The 20078-nt window shown below is 38.5% G+C and overlaps 1 protein-coding gene across 4 annotated transcripts; it reads right to left on the bottom strand.

Moving 5' to 3' along the window:
* Positions 1-1054: 1054 nt before the first annotated feature.
* On the bottom strand, positions 1055-14183 carry CLEC7A (C-type lectin domain containing 7A). 4 transcript variants are annotated; one of them, XM_019436413.2, is made up of 6 exons: positions 13990-14179; positions 12062-12160; positions 11102-11239; positions 9377-9528; positions 7245-7363; positions 1055-2208 (listed from the first exon to the last, which is right to left on the bottom strand). In XM_019436413.2, the coding sequence occupies exons 1-6, from the start codon at positions 14090-14092 to the stop codon at positions 2073-2075; spliced, it is 747 nt and encodes a 248-aa protein (XP_019291958.2). In that variant the 5' UTR covers positions 14093-14179; the 3' UTR covers positions 1055-2072. The 4 variants fall into 4 exon arrangements, with proteins under 4 accessions (XP_019291958.2, XP_019291960.2, XP_019291959.2 ...); XM_019436415.2 differs by lacking the exon at positions 7245-7363 and having other exon boundaries at positions 13990-14181; XM_019436414.2 differs by lacking the exon at positions 11102-11239.
* Positions 14184-20078: the final 5895 nt, after the last annotated feature.

The raw sequence follows: 20078 nt of genomic DNA, 5'->3' as shown, positions 1-20078 counted from the left end.
CAGATATCACCTCACGCCAGTCAGAGTGGCCAAAATGAACAAATCAGGAGACTATAGATGCTGGCGAGGATGTGGAGAAACGGGAACCCTCTTGCACTGTTGGTGGGAATGCAAATTGGTGCAGCCGCTCTGGAAAGCAGTGTGGAGGTTCCTCAGAAAATTAAAAATAGACCTACCCTATGACCCAGCAATAGCACTGCTAGGAATTTATCCAAGGGATACAGGAGTACTGATGCATAGGGGCACTTGTACCGCAATGTTTATAGCAGCACTCTCAACAATAGCCAAATTATGGAAAGAGCCTAAATGTCCATCAACTGATGAATGGATAAAGAAATTGTGGTTTATATACAAAATGGAATACTACGTGGCAATGAGAAAAAATGAAATATGGCCTTTTGTAGCAACGTGGATGGAACTGGAGAGTGTGATGCTAAGTGAAATAAGCCATACAGAGAAAGACAGATACCATATGGTTTCACTCTTATGTGGATCCTGAGAAACGTAACAGAAACCCATGGGGGAGGGGAAGGAAGAAAAAAAAAAAAAAGAGGTTAGAGTGGGAGAGAGCCAAAGCATAAGAGACTCTTAAAAACTGAGAACAAACTGAGGGTTGATGGGGGGTGGGAGGGAGGGCAGGGTGGGTGATGGGTATTGAGGAGGGCACCTTTTGGGATGAGCACTGGGTGTTGTATGGAAACCAATTTGACAGTAAATTTCATATATTAAAAAATAAATGAAAAAAATAAAAAAAATAAAATTAAAAAAAAAAACTTCCAAATGTTAATCATCAAAAATAGTACGACACGTTTTGCCTTCTAGGATGTTAATACCGCAGCAATGGGATTGTTTTTTTCTATATTCATTACCAGATCCTTTTTGATTGATAGTATTTATAAAGGAGAAAGCTTTCTTGTAAGAGAAATTCCCATACAACTTCACATTATACAAAATCTTATTAGTCAGAAATGTGGCAGACGTACTCTCTGAGCTATTTATACGAAAAAATAAATACATAAAAAGATGGAGTTGCTGCTTTTTCATGATACTTTTTTTAAACAATTTTTTTTGTTACATTTTTATTTACTTTTGAGAGAGGAGACAGAGCACAAGTGGGGGAGGAGCAGAAAGAGAAGGAGACACAGAATTCAAAGCAGGCTCCAGGCTCTGAGCTGTCAGCACAGAGCCCAACGTGGGACTCGAACTCATGAGCTGTGAGATCATACCCTGAGCTGAAGTCGGATGCTTAACCGACTGAGCCACCCATGTACCCCAGAGACAGAGAAAAATTTTTTAAAGGATTTTTTTAAATGTTTATTTATTTTTGAGAGAGAGAGAGACATAACGTGAGTAGGAGAGGCGCCGATAGAAAGGGAGACACAGGATCCAAAGCAGGCTTCAAGCTCTGAGATGTCAGCACAGAGCCTGACATGGGGCTTGAACCCACCAACTGTGAGATCATGACCTGAGCTGCAGTTGGTCGCTCAACCGACTGATCCACCCAGGCGCCCCTCATGATGCTTTTGATCATAACCGTGACCACATCGATGAACAAGATGATGGAATAGCTCTGATTGTAGTGAAGACGTTCTTTCTCATTTCTTCATTCAGCTGTTCAGAAATACATTTTGCCTTCCACTTGTGTCTGGTAAACTGCTAGAAGTGGAAGAAAGCATCATGGGAACACACCACATGTACTCCAGGGGCACCTTTCAAGGACAGAAAAATGAGTGTGGCCGGCCCAGAAATAAAGAGCCTTTTGAAACACCACGGATATGTGGCTAACTCCAGGTTAATGCTGAGTCAATGGTAGAATGGACCTAGAAGTTCAGCTGTCCCTACTCCACATGTAGGGCTCTGTTAACTAGAATGTAAGGCTGGTCTGCCAAAACAGTTGAAAAGTACAGCATCACAGACTCTCCATACCGTTTCTCAGTTAAGACTGAAGCTGGCTAAGCTCTCTTGATTATTTTTAGCATTTATTCTGACCTCCAGTGTCTTTCTTTCCTGTTTTGTTTTTTGCCCTTCTGGCTGTTACATACTTCTCTCTGTTCTTTACATCAACAGCCTCGTCATTTTATTGACAACTTCTTCTCACAAATACTGTATGAAGGCAAACTACAAAGTTGGTCATAAATTATTGATAGGTGAATCCACACGCAATCGTGAGATGAGTTTTCTTGAATTTCTGTGCTTCTGATCTGAAACCTGTTAAAATACAAAGAGGTGATTAGAAAGAACATAAGAAACACTGTCTACTGTCTATACAATGCTGAAAGAAATTGGCAAGGATATTGTGAAAATAGTTTCTGAAGTGTCCATGTTATTGAAAAAGGAAATTTGAATTTACATTGCATTAGTTTTCAAATGGTAACAGGATAGTCTTCATTATTAACGCATAAAAATGACTCAAAAAAATTTTAAGAGAAACACTGATAGTTACATAAAATGAAATAAAGCTCCTGACAAATAAGAAAAATCGCTCAGTATCCCATAGAAAGTGCTTTGTTGATCTTTCAACCTCTCACCTAGAAATATATTTATCAAATGAAACAACAGGCTAGTGAAATTATCTTTGGGTGTATTTAGTGAACAGACCAATCAGAGGAGCTATTATTGAGAAATACCTAGCACTAATGAAGAATCATAGATATCGAGCCCATTTAAAGGCAGGGAAAACAGTATTATGTATTTTAATTCATTCTGAAGACAGAGTTGTATTACAATACCATGATAGACAATTATGATAATTATCATGGTAAGTGGGTGTATGGCCCTGTTCTCTTTGCTGAAATAGAACAGTTCTCCTGAAAGGGCGGCGTTTATCAGTCAAGCTTGAAGGGCATCACTGAGCCTCACCATAACAGCTACAGACTGGAACTCTTCATCTTGTGTATCTATCTCTTCTTGGCCCTGAGGCTGGAGGATTGAGAGAATTCTTTTGTAGAAATGACTAGGCTAAAGCAGGAAACAGCCTTGATTTAGGCCTCGTGGAAGAAAGCCAGGAATTGTAAATAGTGACAGATTAGATGTGAGAAAGAACCAAACTGAAACCATAGAACTGAGAAATTTACGACACAAAATTAAAAATTTAATGGAGGTTTTTAACACCAGATTAGTCATAGATGGGAAAAAAAAACTAGTGAACTCAAAGATATATGAGAAGTAAATATCTAAAGAAAAAAAAAGGCTGAAAGATTCAGGAAGAAGCAGAGAAGACATACAGAATATTGAGAATGGGTTTATAATGTATATAACTGGAATCCCAGAGGAAGGGAAGAAGCAACATTTCAAGCAAGTATGGCTGAGAATTTTCCAAAGCTGAGAAGACATCAGATTTTAAACATATGTTAACCTTCAAATAGATGACCTTTCAAAACACCAAACCAAAAAAAAAAAAAAAAAAAAAAAGAAAAGAAAAAAGAAAAACATGGCAATATCTTTGAATGGCCAAGACAAACAAACAACAAATTTTCAATTTTATGCTCAAAGAAAATATTTTTTGGAAAAATTGAAATAGAAACAGGTTTAGACAAACACAGAGAATTAAACTCTGAAATTTCCACTCTAAAAGGAATCAGGGAGTATTCTTCAGGGTAAGAAAAATGGTTGGTAGGAGAGGCAGAAGAAAATAAAAAGCATTACAAACCATAAATATGTGGAAAAATCTAGAGGAGATGACTATATAAATCTACTGTTTGTTAAGGCTGTATTTTTTATTGAGTCCAAGAGGGTCATCAATTGTTGATAGGCCATTTATTGACCTAATACTGTGAAATAAATCCATCCAGGATGGGAATTTAATAGAAAACCCTGCAGAAACTGGAAAACAAAGGACTAATTCGGTGCAGAAGTCAATGAAAATTAAAATACCGCACAGAAAAGACTGTCAGAAGTGCATGTCTCAGTCTCGCCACCAGGTGGAAGATGGGAAGAAAAAATTATATTCCCCAAGAAGTTGCCCCAGAAGTAACTGCCACTTACATAGTTCTATCTGAATCCGTAATACCAGTGTAGTTTAAAACAAAACAAAACAAAACGAAAAACCAAGTAGAGTGTTTGAGTAATCTCACGTTTGTGGTGCCTCTCTCTGACTGGCAGAAACAAATGCTAATCCTTGACAGACTTCAACTTCAGCTGAGACCTACAGTGATTATAAAAGGACAGCAGTTGTAAGACAGGTGCCAATTGCAGAGATATTAAAATGTGGAAAATTTAATGTGAGAGCATTAAATAAACTCCACAAAAATAATAGCATGTAAATTGAGGAGAGAGTACACAGAGTAAAGTAATATTCTAATATTTTTTATATTCCCAGGAAGAACATTAAAAAACAATTAAGATTTGGGGCACCTGGGTGGCTCAAGTCAGTTGAGCTTCTGACTCTTGATTTTGCCTCAGGTCATGATCTCAGGGTCATGGGATAGAGCCCCGTGTCAGGGTCTGTGCTGATGGCATGGAACCTGCTTGGAATTCTCTCTTTCTCTCTGCCCCTCACCCCTGCTTACTCTCAATCTCTCTCTCTCTCTCTCTCTCTCTCTCTCTCTCTCTCTCTCTCTCTCACACACACACACACACACACACACAAACATTTAAAATAAACCAAACAATTAATATTAGACTTTGATGAGTGAAGGATATTTGTTGTAATCTTTAGACCAACTACTAAAAAATTAGTGAAAGAGTAAATTCTAAATTATTATAAGAAAAAATGGGGTAGGGTATGCCTGGCTGGCTTAGTGGTTGAGCCTCTGACTTTGACCCTGACTTTGGATCCATGGTCATGATCTCACCGTGCATGAGTTTGAACCCTACATCGGGCTTGCCTGTGTCAGTACAGAGCTGTTTTGGATCCTCTGGCCCACTCCTCTCACTGACCTCCCCTGCTCATGGTCTCTCTCTCTCTCGCTCTCTCAAAAACAAATAAACATTTTTAAAAAATCAAAGAAAAATGGAGTAATAAAAATATTAAACAATTCAAAAAGAGGAGAGAAAGAAAAGAAAAAATTCATAGGATGGACCATACACCTGTACAGTATAAAAATTCTAAATTTAAATGTGCCTAATAATACAGCTTCGGCACATCAACTAAAATGGTTACAGAATGGTAAGTAGAATCACAATGGGAGACTTTAATATACTTCTCTCTGTAGGGAAAGAAGATAAAAGATAAAAACCAGAGAATTGCAATCACACAGAGTATGTTCTCTGACCATAATGGAATTAAGCTGCAACCCAAAGCAAAGGGATAATTATAGAAACACACAGGTATTTATAAATTAAGAAATGCATTTCTAAGTCTACAGACCTATGGACCTATGGACTCTGCATGCAAATTAGAAAGTATTTGAACTAAATGACAATAAAATACATTAAATTATAGCCTTGAATGCACATATTTGAGAAAAAGAAAGAGGAATTTCATAAGTCAAGCATTCATATGAGAAATTAGAGACAGAAGAGCAAATTCAACACAAAGAAATTGAATGGAAAGAAATGGTAAAGATGAGAACTGAAATTAATAAAAGAAATTTTTTTAGGGGCACCTGGGTGGCTCAGTCGGTTAAGCGGTCGACTTCGGCTCAGGTCATGATCTCGTGGTTTGTGGGTTTGAGCCCCGTGTCGGGCTCTGTGCTGACAGCTCAGAGCCTGGAGCCTGCTTCAGATTCTGTGTCTCCCTCTCTCTGACCCTCCCCCGTTCATGCTCTGTCTCTCTCTGTCTCAAAAATAAATAAACGTTAAAAAAATTTTTTTTAAAAATTTTTAAAAAGAAACTTTTTTAAAGGCACAGAGGAATCAATAAAACCAAAATTTCTTTCTTTGAAAAGAGAAATTGAATTGGAAAAGACACCTGAAAATAATGGGAGAACAGGCTCTCTCTCTCTCTCTCTCTCTCTCTCTCTCTTATACTCTCTCTCTCTCTCTCTCTCTCTCTCTCTCTCTCTCTCTCTCTCTCACACACACACACACACACTAATAATAGAAACTGAAAAGGAAAATATAATTCCATATTCTTCAGATATGACAAAGAAACTAACTGACAATTACAGTGAAGAAGACCTCAGCACTTTGTGATAGTTAATTTTTTTGCATTAACTTGACTGGCCACACCCAAATTAACATTATTTCTAATTATATCTGTGAAAGTGGTTCTGGGTGAAATTAGCGTTTGAATCCGTGGATACATGAAAGCAGACGCAGACCCCAATATGGGTGGGCATCATCCAATCCACTGAGGGCTGAAATAGAACAAAGAAGCCTACAGAAGAAGAGTTTGCCTTTTCTTGCCTCACTGTGTGAACTTAGACATCTCAGGGTAGCTCGTCTCTACCCGAGTACTAGGTTTTATACATCAGCTCCCCTTGTTAGCACCCTTCCATACCTGAACTGAATTTATGACCACAGGCTCTCCTGGATCTCCCGCTTGCAGATGGCAGACTGTGGGACTTCTCGGTCTCCCTAATCACATGAGCCAATTCCTGATAGTAAATCTCCACGGATAAATTATTTCTCAATGTCACGTGTATCAGTCAGGGTTCTTCAGAACCAATAGGTGATCTACATAGATCTTTTTCTAAAGAATTCTGGCTGATACACACACAACAAGGAAGAACTTATAACTAAGCAAATGTAAACTATGTGTCAAAGAACTCTGTAAAATGTAAAATGTGTTGCTTTTACAATTAAGGATAACAGCATGCGGCACACGTATTTACTAGGCACGGGACACTGTGCTAAGTGATGTTACTTTCATCTCCTTTCTTTACCTTAAAAGCCCACCAGGTAGGTACTATTTTCATTCTCATTTATAGATGAGGAGGAAGGGGCTCAGGTGGGTTAAGCAACTTACCTAATTTCACACAGTGAGCGGACCAAGCGTTGGCTCAAGCTGAGAGCCAACTCCAAAGCCCATGCTTGTAGCCAGAGTTTTATACTAACAGTGACAGCTCCCCCTAACTGGACAGCTGCCGACATGTGCAAATGCCCTCCTCATAAGAAAGCTGAGGCACGTTTGTGTTAGCAACACTAGATGACCAGTCAACTCTTTTTGACTGTAAAGTCCTCCTCTACCATCTTCTTTTCTTTTTTTTTTTCTTTTTCCTGATTCACTCGTTGTCTCTCGCTATCATTTTTCTTTCTGCCTCTCTTTCTTATCAATGGCCCACAAATCAGATTCTTAACTGGTTGGCATGCTCTTAGCTTTCTGAGAAAGGGCATGAAGCTTTGTCTTTCCAGTTACTTACAAGTCAGAAGAGAATCTCGAGCCGTCCTCCCAGAGCCATGGTCCTTCAGTATGATGGCGAGAAAGCCCTATCCAAAATGAATTATCGGGTTGAGAAGACGCTTGCTTCATTATGAATTCCTGTAGGAAAACATAAATACAAACGCATGTCCAAGAGTGGTAGAGGGAATGAATTGACATAGATGATAGACAAAATAGATGGGGAAAAAACTCTTACAGACGTTGAAATAGAGACAGCAGATTGAATCGCTTTGATAAAGAATGCATGCATAGGCTGGCATCAACCTAGAGAAAAGTGCCAACCATCGAATGCCATTGGGTGTTTCCAGAAGCATATTTCACTCCTTCAGAGTCGTTATTGTTTAATTTTCCAATGAAGAACAGATCCGTAACGTCAAAATCGTACAGCCTCCTTCCAACTTGCCCAACAAAATCCAAAGATGACAGAGCCCTTCCACAGTTTTCATGGATGACAAGCCACTATCTTCTCCTCAGATTGACTATATGAACTGATATGATTTTTGTCAAGAAATGCTCTGCAGAGTTAGATTAAAAAAAAAAAACCTATAAAAATAATTTAGTTCCACGGCGTGTTTTATGAATAAGTAATTTGAGGGTTTTTTTTTTAATTTTTTTTAACGTTTATTTATTTTTGAGACAGAGAGAGACAGAGCATGAACGGGGGAGGGTCAGAGAGAGGGAGACACAGAATCCAAAACGGGCTCCAGGCTCTGAGCTGTCAGCACAGAGCCCGACGCGGGGCTCGAACTCATGGACCGCGAGATCATGAGCTGAGCCGAAGTCGGACGTCCAACCGACTGAGCCACCCAGGCGCCCCAGTAATTTGAGTTTTAATGACGACATTTGAATTGTTGACAAATGAGAGAAACATCTATGAACCCAACCAACTTCCAGTGTCCTTCTCCTTCCTTGCCATAATCTACTTCCATTAATTTTCATGTGAACCACAACCGTTAGGTGATGTGGGACAGAAACACAAAAATTGAGAGGAAGTGAAAGCAAAGGTAGAAGTTATAGATTGTTTAGATGTATGGAGTGTTTCCTGACTCTTAATTCCTACTCATAGTCCAACTGAGTCCTACCCTTCATTCATGATGCATTATAAGTCCCACTTTTTCTGTAAAACTTTATCTACACTGGCATGTCTCTGAATTCCTATGTCATCTATTGCCAATACGAGATATTTAGTTTTTAGCAGCTGTTGAGTTGTTACTTTCTTCTTACAAACTATGTAAGCATTGAACTTGCAAGGTTACTTTTTAAACCTCTTTTCCTTTCCCAGGATATTTCAAGGAGTAAATGATTTATAAATGTGTATTATTATTGCTGCTATTTTCCTTGATAATAATGCTGACAAGGCAGGGAATTTTCTATTTTACTCCACCAACTTTAAGAATTGAAACCCAAACCCACAAAAATGAGGAGTGGTCTGATTATTACAGTCAGGCAAACTTGGAGTGTGTTTGAACAGATTTGTTTTAAAGTGAAACGTATTTACTTTTAGAATTAATTAATTTTAAAAAGCACATAGGAGCGCTTGGGTGGCTAAGTCCGTTGTCTGTCTGACTCTTGATTTTGTCTCCGGTCATGATCCCAGGGTTGTGGGATCGAGCCCGTGTTGGGCTGAGCATGGAGTCTGTTTAAGATTTTCTCTCTCGGGGCACCTGGGTGGCTCAGTTGTTTGAGCGTCCGACTTCAGCTCGGGTCATGATCACACGGTTGGTGGGTTTGAACCCCGCAACGGGCTTTGTGCTGGCAGCTTAGATCCTTGAGTCTGCTTCGGATTCTGTGTCTCCCTCTCTCTCTTCCCCTCCCCTGCTCATGCTCTGACTCTCTCTCAAAAATAAATAAACATTAAAAAAATTTTTTTCTAAAGATTTTCTCTCTCCCTCTGCCCCTGTCCCATGCTTGTTCTTTCTCTCTATATATATATGTATAAAATAATAAATAAACATATTATATATTTTACCCATTTAATACATGCTATTATTATAATTATGGAGGATATGAAAAGTGACTTTCTTTTAGGGAAAATTATCATTATCTGGAATCTACCTTTATTTTTCTGCTCACTAGAGACCACAGATCATTACAACTGAAGTCTACACTTACCAGTTCTTTTTCACTGTCTATCTTCAGGAGATTAGAGTGCAGTTGAGAGCATTGTTTTTTACTGCTATTCCAGGAAGCTAATGATGCCCTAAATAGGTAACAGTTGTTCTCATGTATGATCCAGTTAGGAGGACAAGAGTTGGAAAAAACTCCTGGAAATAAAAAGTAAATACAATGACGTTCAGATCATACCAATTTACTCTTTCAGTGCAAGCGACCATTCATCCCGTGGACACTTAATAATCAATGAATTGCCAGTGATATATTTCATTTTCAGTTCAAACTATAGGGTTATGAGTTTTGAAAGTTTGTTTATTTATTTTGAAAGACAGAGACAGAGAGGCAGAGAGAGAGAGAGAGAGCGAGAGAGAGGAATCCCAAGCAGGCTCCGCACTGTCAGCACAGGGCCTGATGAGAGGTTCTATCTTATAAACCGTGAGATCATGACCTGAGTTGAGATCAAGAGTTGGACGCTTCACTGAGCCACCCAATCACCTCAATAGGGATACAATTTTTATATAAGAGACCATAATAAAATCCTCCATTCATTTAAACTTTAAATATAAATTGAATAATTATAAACAGTGTTTTAAGCAGTCAGTCCTCCTTTCCCTTTTGATTTGTATTCTATTCTTTCAAATTCAGTCCAGACCTCCCTTTCTTCATGATAATTCTTAAAACAAATCAACTTAAATCAATCTTTGAGATATACAGTAATTTCATGTTAACTTCTTTTAGAGGTGTGAGATCCAATTAACAATACAGCTTTCCAAAGCAGAAAAGAATAAAAGCAATGATTCATATTACAGAATATCTCTGTTTTGTATCATTAGCTATGTGATACAAATAGTGAGAAGATATGGGTCCAGAAATGGAAAACTGAAGTCAAAATATTGTCACAGTCAATTATGACACAATTAGAAATAAGGGTAAAGTGCATATCAAACTGTAATAAAATTAATGAAATTGTATGATTAAAGAAAAACAAATATAACCAGAGTTTTTAAGAACATATCTATTAGGTCTATTTTTTTGGCATGTGCTCAATTTAGCCTCTTCATTCTTAGCACATTTTCCCTTCTTTCCTTTTTCTCTGCCTTTCTTCCTGACATCCTATTTCCTATTCTAATGACATTCCTTTAAAATGTCAATTCTGGGGGCGCCTGGGTGGCTCAGTCGGTTAAGCGGCCGACTTCGGCTCAGGTCATGATCTCACGGTCCGTGAGTTCGAGCCCCGCGTCGGGCTCTGTGCTGACAGCTCAGAGCCTGGAGCCTGTTTCGGATTCTGTGTCTCCCTCTCTCTCTGACCCTCCCCCGTTCATGCTCTGTCTCTCTCTGTCTCAAAAATAAATAAACGTTAAAAAAAATTTGAAAAAAATTTTCAATGTCAATTCTGAAAGAGGAGAGAACACATTTCTTTCCTTTGCATCAAGTTATACCATCATCTATAGATCGAAATACATAGAAAGTGATCAATTAGTTACTGATTTCAAAAAAAAAATCCAACTTAGCAATGTCTGGCCAAAAGCATGGGATATTTATATCACTTTATTATATATATGATAGGGGCATACTATTGTGAGATAATACTGATATGTGCTTTCCCTGAATGCACAATCCCTGCATGTAAAAGTGCTCTCTTTACCCACCCTACTCCAGGTCTTAGCACCAATAATTGACCTTTCTGGATTAAGGATTCCACTCATCTTTTAACTCTGCCCTTGCCTGTGGTTGTGAAAGCCTTGGTAGGAGCCACACTGTCTTCTAAAGATGATTGTGTGGGTTGACTGTAGTTCTCTTTATTTCTTGATGGAAAGTTGTCATTCTTCAATGGGTTGCTCTCTGAATTGGGTCTCCAAATAGCTTCATATACCAACAACAATTATAGTGACAGAAAAAAAAAGTCATTCTACTATATTTGAAATTATAATTCCCAAACCCATATTTTTGTTGGAACACAAAGGGATATATTCTTGATTCATGATAAATAGAGAACACATTGTTGATTGAGAGGTCAAGATAGATAATAAATAATAGATAGTGATGATAGATGATAGATAAATAAATAGATGATAGATAGATAGATAATAGAATAGATGATAGATAGATTAAATAGATGGAAAGAAAAAAAAATAACTTCCATGAAGGTGTAGTAAAAATGAGAAAAAATCAAACAAGTAAAGAAAGAGTATGAAAGAGAAAGCAAGAGGCAAATGAAATAGAGCCAATTGGAGCATGACAGATTTGAAATAGTAATTAATCTATCCTTTTTCTGTTATTTAAAAATGAGAGCTCCTTGAAAAAACCCCAAAGGCACAATAATATGTTATTGACAATAGAATTTGTGAGATATAAAATCTAAAAGAACTCATTCACCCATCACAGAATGTCTGTTTAGTAAGGGCCTCAGGTAATTCCTGATATTATTCAAGGGAACTTAGATTAAAGATCAGGTACAAAACAATTTCCTTAAATCATAAGATTCATAAAAATAGTTATAGTCTCTTTTAAAAAATTTTTTAATGTTTATTTTTGAGAGAGAGACAGCACGTGCTAATATACAGATTACGTTAGATTATGCATGTCAAGCTCTTAAAAGTGTATCTGGCACAGTATACATGCTTATCAAATGTCTGTTGTTGTTGTCGTCGTTGTTGTTAATTTCTCCCCCCCCCAAATACTTACCCGTGGTACCCAGGACCACAGCTGCCACCAGTATTACCAAGCATAGGATTCCCAAGGTCACGGCAATGGGACGCCAATAAGGAGACGTAGCACAAGTTCCTAGGAAGCCAGAGGGAACAGAAATTAAATGCAGAAGTAGGGTAAATCACACAGCACTTCAGTTTTACAGTTCATCAAAATCTGGCACATTCTGATGTGAACCATTACACGCAAATAATCTAGTCATCTGGGATTATCTGAATTTTCTCTCTCCTTTATCATACCTCTTCAGGTGCCAGAACTGTAATTTCAGCACATGCCCTGACATCTGTACACTCCTAATTTTAGTTTCACATTGACGTCTCTAGGTCCTGACACTATCAGGATTTCTGAAATCCCACTCATTTTCTTTTAATTTTTTTTAATGTTTATTTATTTTTGAGACAGAGAGAGAGAGAGAGAGAGAGAGACAGAGCATGAGCATGGGAGGGTCAGAGAGAGGAGGAGACACAGAATCCGAAGCAGGCTCCAGGCTCTGAGCTGTCAGCACAGAGCTGGACGCGGGGCTCGAACCCACCAATGGCGAGATCTTCACCTGAGCCAAAGTTGGACGCTTAACCGACTGAGCCCCCCAAGCGCCCCTGAAATCCCACTCATTTTTATAAAAGACAGCTTAATGTGGGGAAATAGCATGGGTCCCTTAGGGCAACCTTCTCTTTTCAGTTATTTGTTGCATAACCTTGGGTGAATTACTCCCTCTGCTTATTCATTTCTCTTTGTGAAAAATTGGGTAATAATACCTCAGAAGATCGTTGTGGGAACCAAATGGGCTAGCACATAAAAGCATCTCGTCCAGAGATTACTAGGTCATTATACATAACTCACTGTTTGTCAACAAATACGTAGAAACATGCACCTGACTCCCTACCTCTTACATCATCCAGTTTGCCAGTCCTCTTAAACCAGTTGAGCAAGAAAAGAATTGCATAAGTGGTAAAGGGGAAATGAGCAATGTGAATGACCAGAAAGCAGAGGAGTGCAAATGCTCATGTCAAAACTTGTGAAAAAAATCTTCTCTAGATAACAGGAAACTTATTTTATGTTAATGCACTGCAACAAAGATTATAGCTCTGCCTTTGACTGAGAATAAGCAGTCTAAGTGTTTCAGAGAATTGTATAATAGGAGAACCATAGAGGACACTAAATGGTTCATTCTGTGAAGAGAGAGATTTTTCAATCTCTTTCACCATTTTCACTCTTTTCATATTACGTTTAACACTCATATCCTGTTCATAGGATCTTTTCATCGAACACACCTTTCCTCTAACACACATTTTCATCTAACACACAGTTTCTAACGTTGGTATACAAAGACCCCCAACTTTTGATTTAAAAAAAATCCAAATCAATTTCTTGTCACAAAAACCCACATCAGATTCATGATTCCAAACCCTATGACTTCCAACTTGCCTTTACCACTAAACCAAATATTTGGATTTTTTCTTGTCCATCTTCCATCGTTTTATTCTTCTCTTTCTTATCTTCAATATTCTGATGTTGTTGACATACACTTCTCGAAGTTTCCATGACCTCCATTCTACAATTTGCTCCTTTCTGCCAATCAAGCAACAAGCCACTCCCACTAAAATTTCTTCATCTTTGCATTCATCACACTTATGTACAGTTCCTTAGTGCCGAAGTGTCTATTTCTACAGAACGGAGAAATTGTAGGTATTTTCTGTCATCATAATAATTATTTTAAATACTAATAATTAGTCACCTAATATTTGCCATGAGGAAAGGCTTAGTACACTTTCAAATATCCTCAGTGATGTCTGAGAACCTTTTAAAAGGTTTTCCTCCTACAAATACCAAATCTTTCAAATTTTCCCCGCGTAAGTGTTTTAGTTGATGACAACAAGAATGTTGAAGGCAGAAAGAAAAAATACCTTTCTCTAAGACCACATGTCTCCCAGTGACGCCTTGAGAGCTGAAGTCTAAACGAGTATAACCATCTTCATCCAAATTTTCTACCTCAGAACGGTATTCCATTGTTCTACTGAGTCCCTGAATTGACACAGCATTTGAGAGATCCTTCCTCTGTTCTTAAGACAACTGCCCGCAGACAAAAGAGGATGTATGAGTCAAATCATGTGGGATAGTCACTTAATGAGTTTTAACAAGTTGAGCTTGAATAGTCCAATCCGATAGTCAAAGGCAGGAAACGAAAACAATGCCGTGTTGAGTTCCCATTTGTACCTTTAGTTTCTGTTTCTAAAATTGATGACTCTTAAGAAAATGACAACGCAACACAATAGATAAATCTTTGTTTCAGGCCAAATATAAGAAAAATGAAATACGACTTCATACATGCATTCATTTATTCATGTGTTTGCTCATTCACTAAACATTTATCAAATGTGCAACTTTTCAACTGGCAGGAGCCGGGGATGCAAGGATAGAAGATTAATGTGAAGAAGCTCATTGCCTGGGGCACCTGAGTGGCTCAACTCGTTGAGCATCTGCTCTCGATTTCGGCTCAGGGCATGATCCCTGGGCTGTGGGATTGAGCCCCGCATGGGGCTCCGTGCTGAGAGAGTGGAGCCTCCTTGGGATTCTTTCTCCCTGGATTCCACATCTCTTTCTCTCCATCCACCCCTCCCCCACTCATGTGCGAGAACAATCTCTCTCTAAAATTAATTAATCAATTAAATTTTACTTAAAAAGCATAGTGCCCTTCATATGAGGAAGAAGAAGAAGAAGAAGAAGAAGAACAACAACAACAACAACAACAACAACAACAACAACCAGCTCACTGCCTAATAGAGGAAACCTACAGATAGGTATATAAAGGATGCCATAGGATGGGACGTCTGGGTGGCTCAGTCGGTTAAGCGTCCGACTTCGGCTCAGGTCACGATCTCGCGGTATGTGAGTTCCAGCCCCGCGTTGGGCTCTGTGCTGACTGCTCAGAGCCTGGAGCCTGTTTCAGATTCTGTGTCTCCCTCTCTCTCTGACCCTCGCCCGTTCATGCTCTGTCTCTCTCTGTCTCAAAAATAAATAAACGTTAAAAAAAAAAAAAAAAAGATGCCATAGGAGCAATTGTTGTAACAACAGAGAGGAGGAAAAAATAATCTCTTCAGGATTCGCTAGGGATTGATAATTCGAAGTGGTAATTATTTATTGAACAATTACTATGAACTAGGTACTACCCATTGCCCATGTTTTGTCAATCTCAATGTTCCAACAAGTCCGGATGGGATGCTTTTCTTTTTTTTTTTTTTTTTTTTTTTTACTTTCAAATGAAGAAAATGAGATATAGAAATGTTAGCCCTTTGCTCAGTTTTAAGAAGCTAATAAAAATATTGAAGCAAAGAGTCAAACCAAAGTCTACTCTTGCTGCCTAACTCATGATCTTTTTAAACACTTATATTACAAGGACGTAGTCCCCCCTTATCTGTGGTTTTGTTTTCCATGGTTTCAGCCACCCCCAGTCAACTGTGGTCAGGAAGCAGATGATTCTCCTGATGTATCATCAGAAGGTCAATAGTAGCTTAACCCTGTGTCACAAGGCCTCTATTATAGGTATGTATGCATAGGGGGAAAGAACGGTATATAGAGTGTTCAGTACTATCCTTGGTTTCAGGCATCCACTGGGGATCTTGGAACATATATATCCCCCAGGATACGAAGAAACCACTGTAATGGCTTATGGAGAATTCTGGGACTGAGATATTATGCAAAATACCCAAATTAATGAGATATGGAAAACACTTATCATTACTGGACACTAGACAGTTACCCAATCCACTTACAAGACTTTGAGGCAAGCAGAATAAAGGAGACATCTAACTACGTCAAAGAGAAATGAAGCCGGACACTCATAAAGGCAGTGAGGACAGATTTCATTCAGTAACACTGTTACAATAGAAAAGAGGGACCGGCATGAAGGAACTCAACTACCCCAAAACAAAAGACTGAAGACTTTTTAAAGGTGTGCTAACAGAAAGACCGTTAATCTGTGTTAATCCGGATGTTAATCCGAGTGAAGATTTGTTTCTTAGTGCTTATCTAGAAGAGAAATAAACTTCTCCTATCTCTATGACAGGTGGCAGTGGTACATGTTAAAGCAAGGTGGTGCCCCCACGGAAGCTAGACCCTTATCCTCCCACAGGGACTGGGAGAGTGAGACTTATCTCCCTAACTCCCTGAATGTCTGCCTTTCAAAGAGATGGCTCTCAGGTTCTCGAAGAAATAGTTTCGGGTAGTAGATTTCCTTTCCAAGGGTCAGAGAAAAACTCTTTGTGGACACATCGCAAAGTAGTAGTGTGGATCCCAATCTCAATGTCCATCAGTCTTCCAGGTCTTATCATGCAGCCTTTGGACAACAGGGGGTTTTTCACGAGTATCTGGAAGAAAGGTCAGCTGACTAAACAGAACAGTAATGAGGGGAGCACCTTCCAGGCAATAATAAAAACTAGCTTTCTGCTGTGGACTCAGGCCCCCCATTGGGAGAATTTTGTGTAATAACTTTTATTTTCTAGAAGTTCCTTCCTCTATTTAATCACAATCCTACAAAAACAGTTGGGCTTTCTAAACTGTCAAAGCGATTTTTCCATAAATGGAAACTTTAGTCGTCTCTTTTTGTCTGGGATTAAAACAACTGAACAGTAATTATACAAATCATTGACATACTAGAAAAAAGAAAAAAAAAAAAACCTCTCAGTATTTCAAGGGACAGGAGGGGGTTAGGAGAAGAATCTATGTATTCAGAGAAAAACACCCCTGGTTACACATTAAAGTAAGCAACAGGCGAAAAACAAAACCATCCTTGAAAATGAAACACACAGTTTGTAAACTCAAAATACAATTAGTTGAGGGGGTCGCCTGTGTGGCTCATTCGGTTGAGCGTCCTGCTCTTGATTTCGGCTCAGGTCATGATCCCCCGGTTTGTGAGTTCGAGCCCTGCATCGGGCTCTGGTCTGACAGCACAGAGCCGACTTGTGATTCTCTCTCTCCCTCTCTCTCTGCCATTCCCATCCCCCCTCATGCACGCCATCTCTCACTTTCTCTCTCAAAACAAAGAAACTTTAAAAAGTAAATAAATACGAACAAAAATACAATTAGTTGAATCAAGAGTCAGATTAATGAATTAATTACTTAAGGCACTGCATTCACAATACCTGAATTAGCCTGGTCGTATTTTCATTTCTCTATATATTTATTTAGCTGTTGTGAACAGTGGTGTTCACTCCCAGAATTGAAGCTCAAAAAATAGGGGTGCCTGGATAGCTCAGTCTATTAAGCATCTGACTTTTGATATCTCAGAGTCTGCTTGGGATTCTCTCTCTGTCCTCTCTGTCCCTTCCCCACTCGTGTGGGCACACCCATGCACATGCATTCTCTCTCCCTCAAAAATAAATAAACTTAAAAAAAAAAGAAAGCTCAAAAAATAATATCCTTCCTAATCAAATACCTATTTTGCTGGGTTTACTAGAATGAGTGTTAGGCCGGCAAAACAGGAAAAGCCCCAAGCATGTGTTCAGTGTGACTTTTTGGAAAACTTATAGAAAGAAATGCATATGAATAGATAAATAGATAAATAGACGGCTAAATGAATTAAATAGAAAACCAGATTATTTAAAACAAACTAAGCATTCATTTAAAACTCTTGTAAAAAAAATAAATAAATAAATCGTCAGGAGATAGCAACTCTCCCAAGTGCCTTCCCCATTTCACAAATTTCCAAACAACTTTGAAAATTTCATCTCTAATTTGAATGCTAGCTTGGGTCTCCTCCTTCCTTCTCTCCCCCCCTTTCTCTCCCCACCCCCGCTTCTATCCATTAAGCAGTTAAACATCTACTGAACCTTTACCGTATTCTCAGAAGCCTGGATACAAAGAGGCATGAGGCCCCCTCCCAACTGGTTTCACATTGTATTTGGAGAATAAAGGGAGAAAAATCACTTACATTGTTCAAGCACCTCTGGTTTGGGCGACCCACAAAAACTCCTTTGCTTTATTCCCAGCACTCTTTCCGGTTTTAATTTCATGCTTACTACAAATGAGGTAGTTGACATAGGATCCTTTCTTAGAGGGCGTAATTTTTTTTAATTAAATCAAAGCTTCTCTTTAAAATCAGCAAATCCTTGGGGCGTCTGGGTGGCTCAGTCGGTTAAGCAGCCAACTTCGGCTCAGGTCATGATCTTGCGATCCGTGAGTTCGAGCCCCGCGTCGGGCTCTGTGCTGACAGCTCAGAGCCTGGAGCCTGTTTCAGATTCTGTGTCTCCCTCTCTCTGACCCTCCCCCGTTCATGCTCTGTCTCTCTCCATCTCAAAAATAAAATCAGCAAATCCTTCATAGTTAAAATGTGCCTTTCACCACTTTTTCCCAGTCCACCTTCTCTTTTCTGATTGTGTTCAGGCTCCTGCTACCTTATTGCTCCCATAGCTTCATGGTTTCAGTTTGCTACATTGTTCACATTCGACATGGAACCTACTACCCCTCCTACTTTGCCCCTCTTTTCTTCCATTTTTAATGTTTATTTTGAGAGACAGAGACAGAGCAGAAGCAGGGGAGGGGCCGAGAGAGAATGAGACACAGAATTCGAAGCAGGCTCCAGGCTCTGAGCTGTCAGCACAGAGCCCCACGCGGAGCTCGAACCCACAAGCTGTGAGATCATGACCTGAGCCGAAGTTGGACGCTTAACTGACTGAGTCACCTTCTTTTCTTCCATTTTAATAGGGAGAAGTATACTTAATGTGCATATATATCACGCTGCTATGGCACTTGTATTTGAAATTTGCCAGTCTCCCCAAGGAAGAAATGCATTTCTGTGTCATTTTCTTATTGTGAGATGCTTATAACAGTTTTCCTCACTATCCTTGTGTCCTTGAGCAGTGCTGTACCCAGCATATTTAACACCCAGACTGTTATTTTTGCTTTGCTTTATTTTGTTTACTTTCCTCTCCTCTATACAACAATATAGTTTTCAGTAATAATCATGAAATGGAACGAATAATAATAATGGTCAGAAAACAAATGCAGGTAGTGGATATATTTCGTTGGAAGTTGTAAATAAAATAATGCCAATCAAAATTAAAATATGTGTTTAAATAGGTCTATGAAAATAAAAATAAATATTGTACAAACTACTCAATTAAATCGATAAAATCCTTTCCATTATATTAATGCCTTTTTTTTTTTTTTTTGGAAAAGGAGAGGAATTTATACCTATATATAGGTATGTCACTATAATAAATAATGTTATAATTTCTCTTTGGCTCCCTTATCTTCTCCAAATTTGTCAATGACATTGTCAAAATTAATCGTTATTACATGTTCGTGTTAAGCGGACTGTATACCCAGACATAATCAACTCATTTTTGTTCAAGATTGACTTAAGACCCTCTTTCTTTGTTCATTTTAATTTCGAAAAATTTCTGTCACCGAAGCAACAGGTATATAAATAGGAAAAAGACTTACACATAGGATGTGTGTGGCAAAGATTTATAAAAATCCTGTTTCACAATTATTCGAGAAAATGTAGTATTGTCTGTGTCTTTGTTTTTTCAGGATCAGTTTTAGAAAATTTCCAATTTCTCTGCAGGTTGAACAATTGTATAAGTACAAATAATAATTGCAAACTGTCACATAGAAAGACAATAGAAGTAGTTCAAATTCTGTTTTTTTTTTGTTTTTTGGGTTTTTTTTTTTTTTACTTTATAATCACTAGGCAATGCAATTGATGTCGATTTCAAATCTATAGTTTAAACCCAAAAACATTCCATAATGAGTAACTGCAAGCAATGTAAAGCAAGAGGTACTCTGAGTGAACTTGAGCAATTCCAAACCATTCCACATTGGTCTACAACAGCATGTGTCAGTGTTAACGAGGAATCCTGTGAATTAACTTCCGTGTAGAATACATTTACTGAAGGAAAAGGTATAAACCTGCAAATCTGAAGTGCATATAGATATAAATATAGATATATATACACAGATATAGTTGATCCTCATTATTCATGGATTCCTGAAT

Source organism: Panthera pardus, unplaced genomic scaffold (assembly GCF_024362965.1).
Source record: "Panthera pardus isolate Hobbes unplaced genomic scaffold, ASM2436296v1 HiC_scaffold_6, whole genome shotgun sequence".
Taxonomy (NCBI): domain Eukaryota; kingdom Metazoa; phylum Chordata; class Mammalia; order Carnivora; family Felidae; genus Panthera; species Panthera pardus.
This window is presented reverse-complemented; position numbering and strand designations above follow the sequence as displayed.

What these genes read in the sequence shown, in the direction of transcription:
- CLEC7A (XM_019436413.2), bottom strand. Translation starts at nt 14,092, where the DNA reads ATGGAATACCGTTCTGAGGTAGAAAATTTGGATGAAGATGGTTATACT. An exon ending in ACATGTGGTCTTAGAGAAAG is followed by an intron (nt 12,161 to 13,989) that starts GTATTTTTTCTT and finishes CTGGCTTCCTAG; the next exon opens with GAACTTGTGCTACGTCTCCT. An exon ending in CAAGGCTTTCACAACCACAG is followed by an intron (nt 9,529 to 11,101) that starts GCAAGGGCAGAG and finishes TTTTATTTCCAG; the next exon opens with GAGTTTTTTCCAACTCTTGT.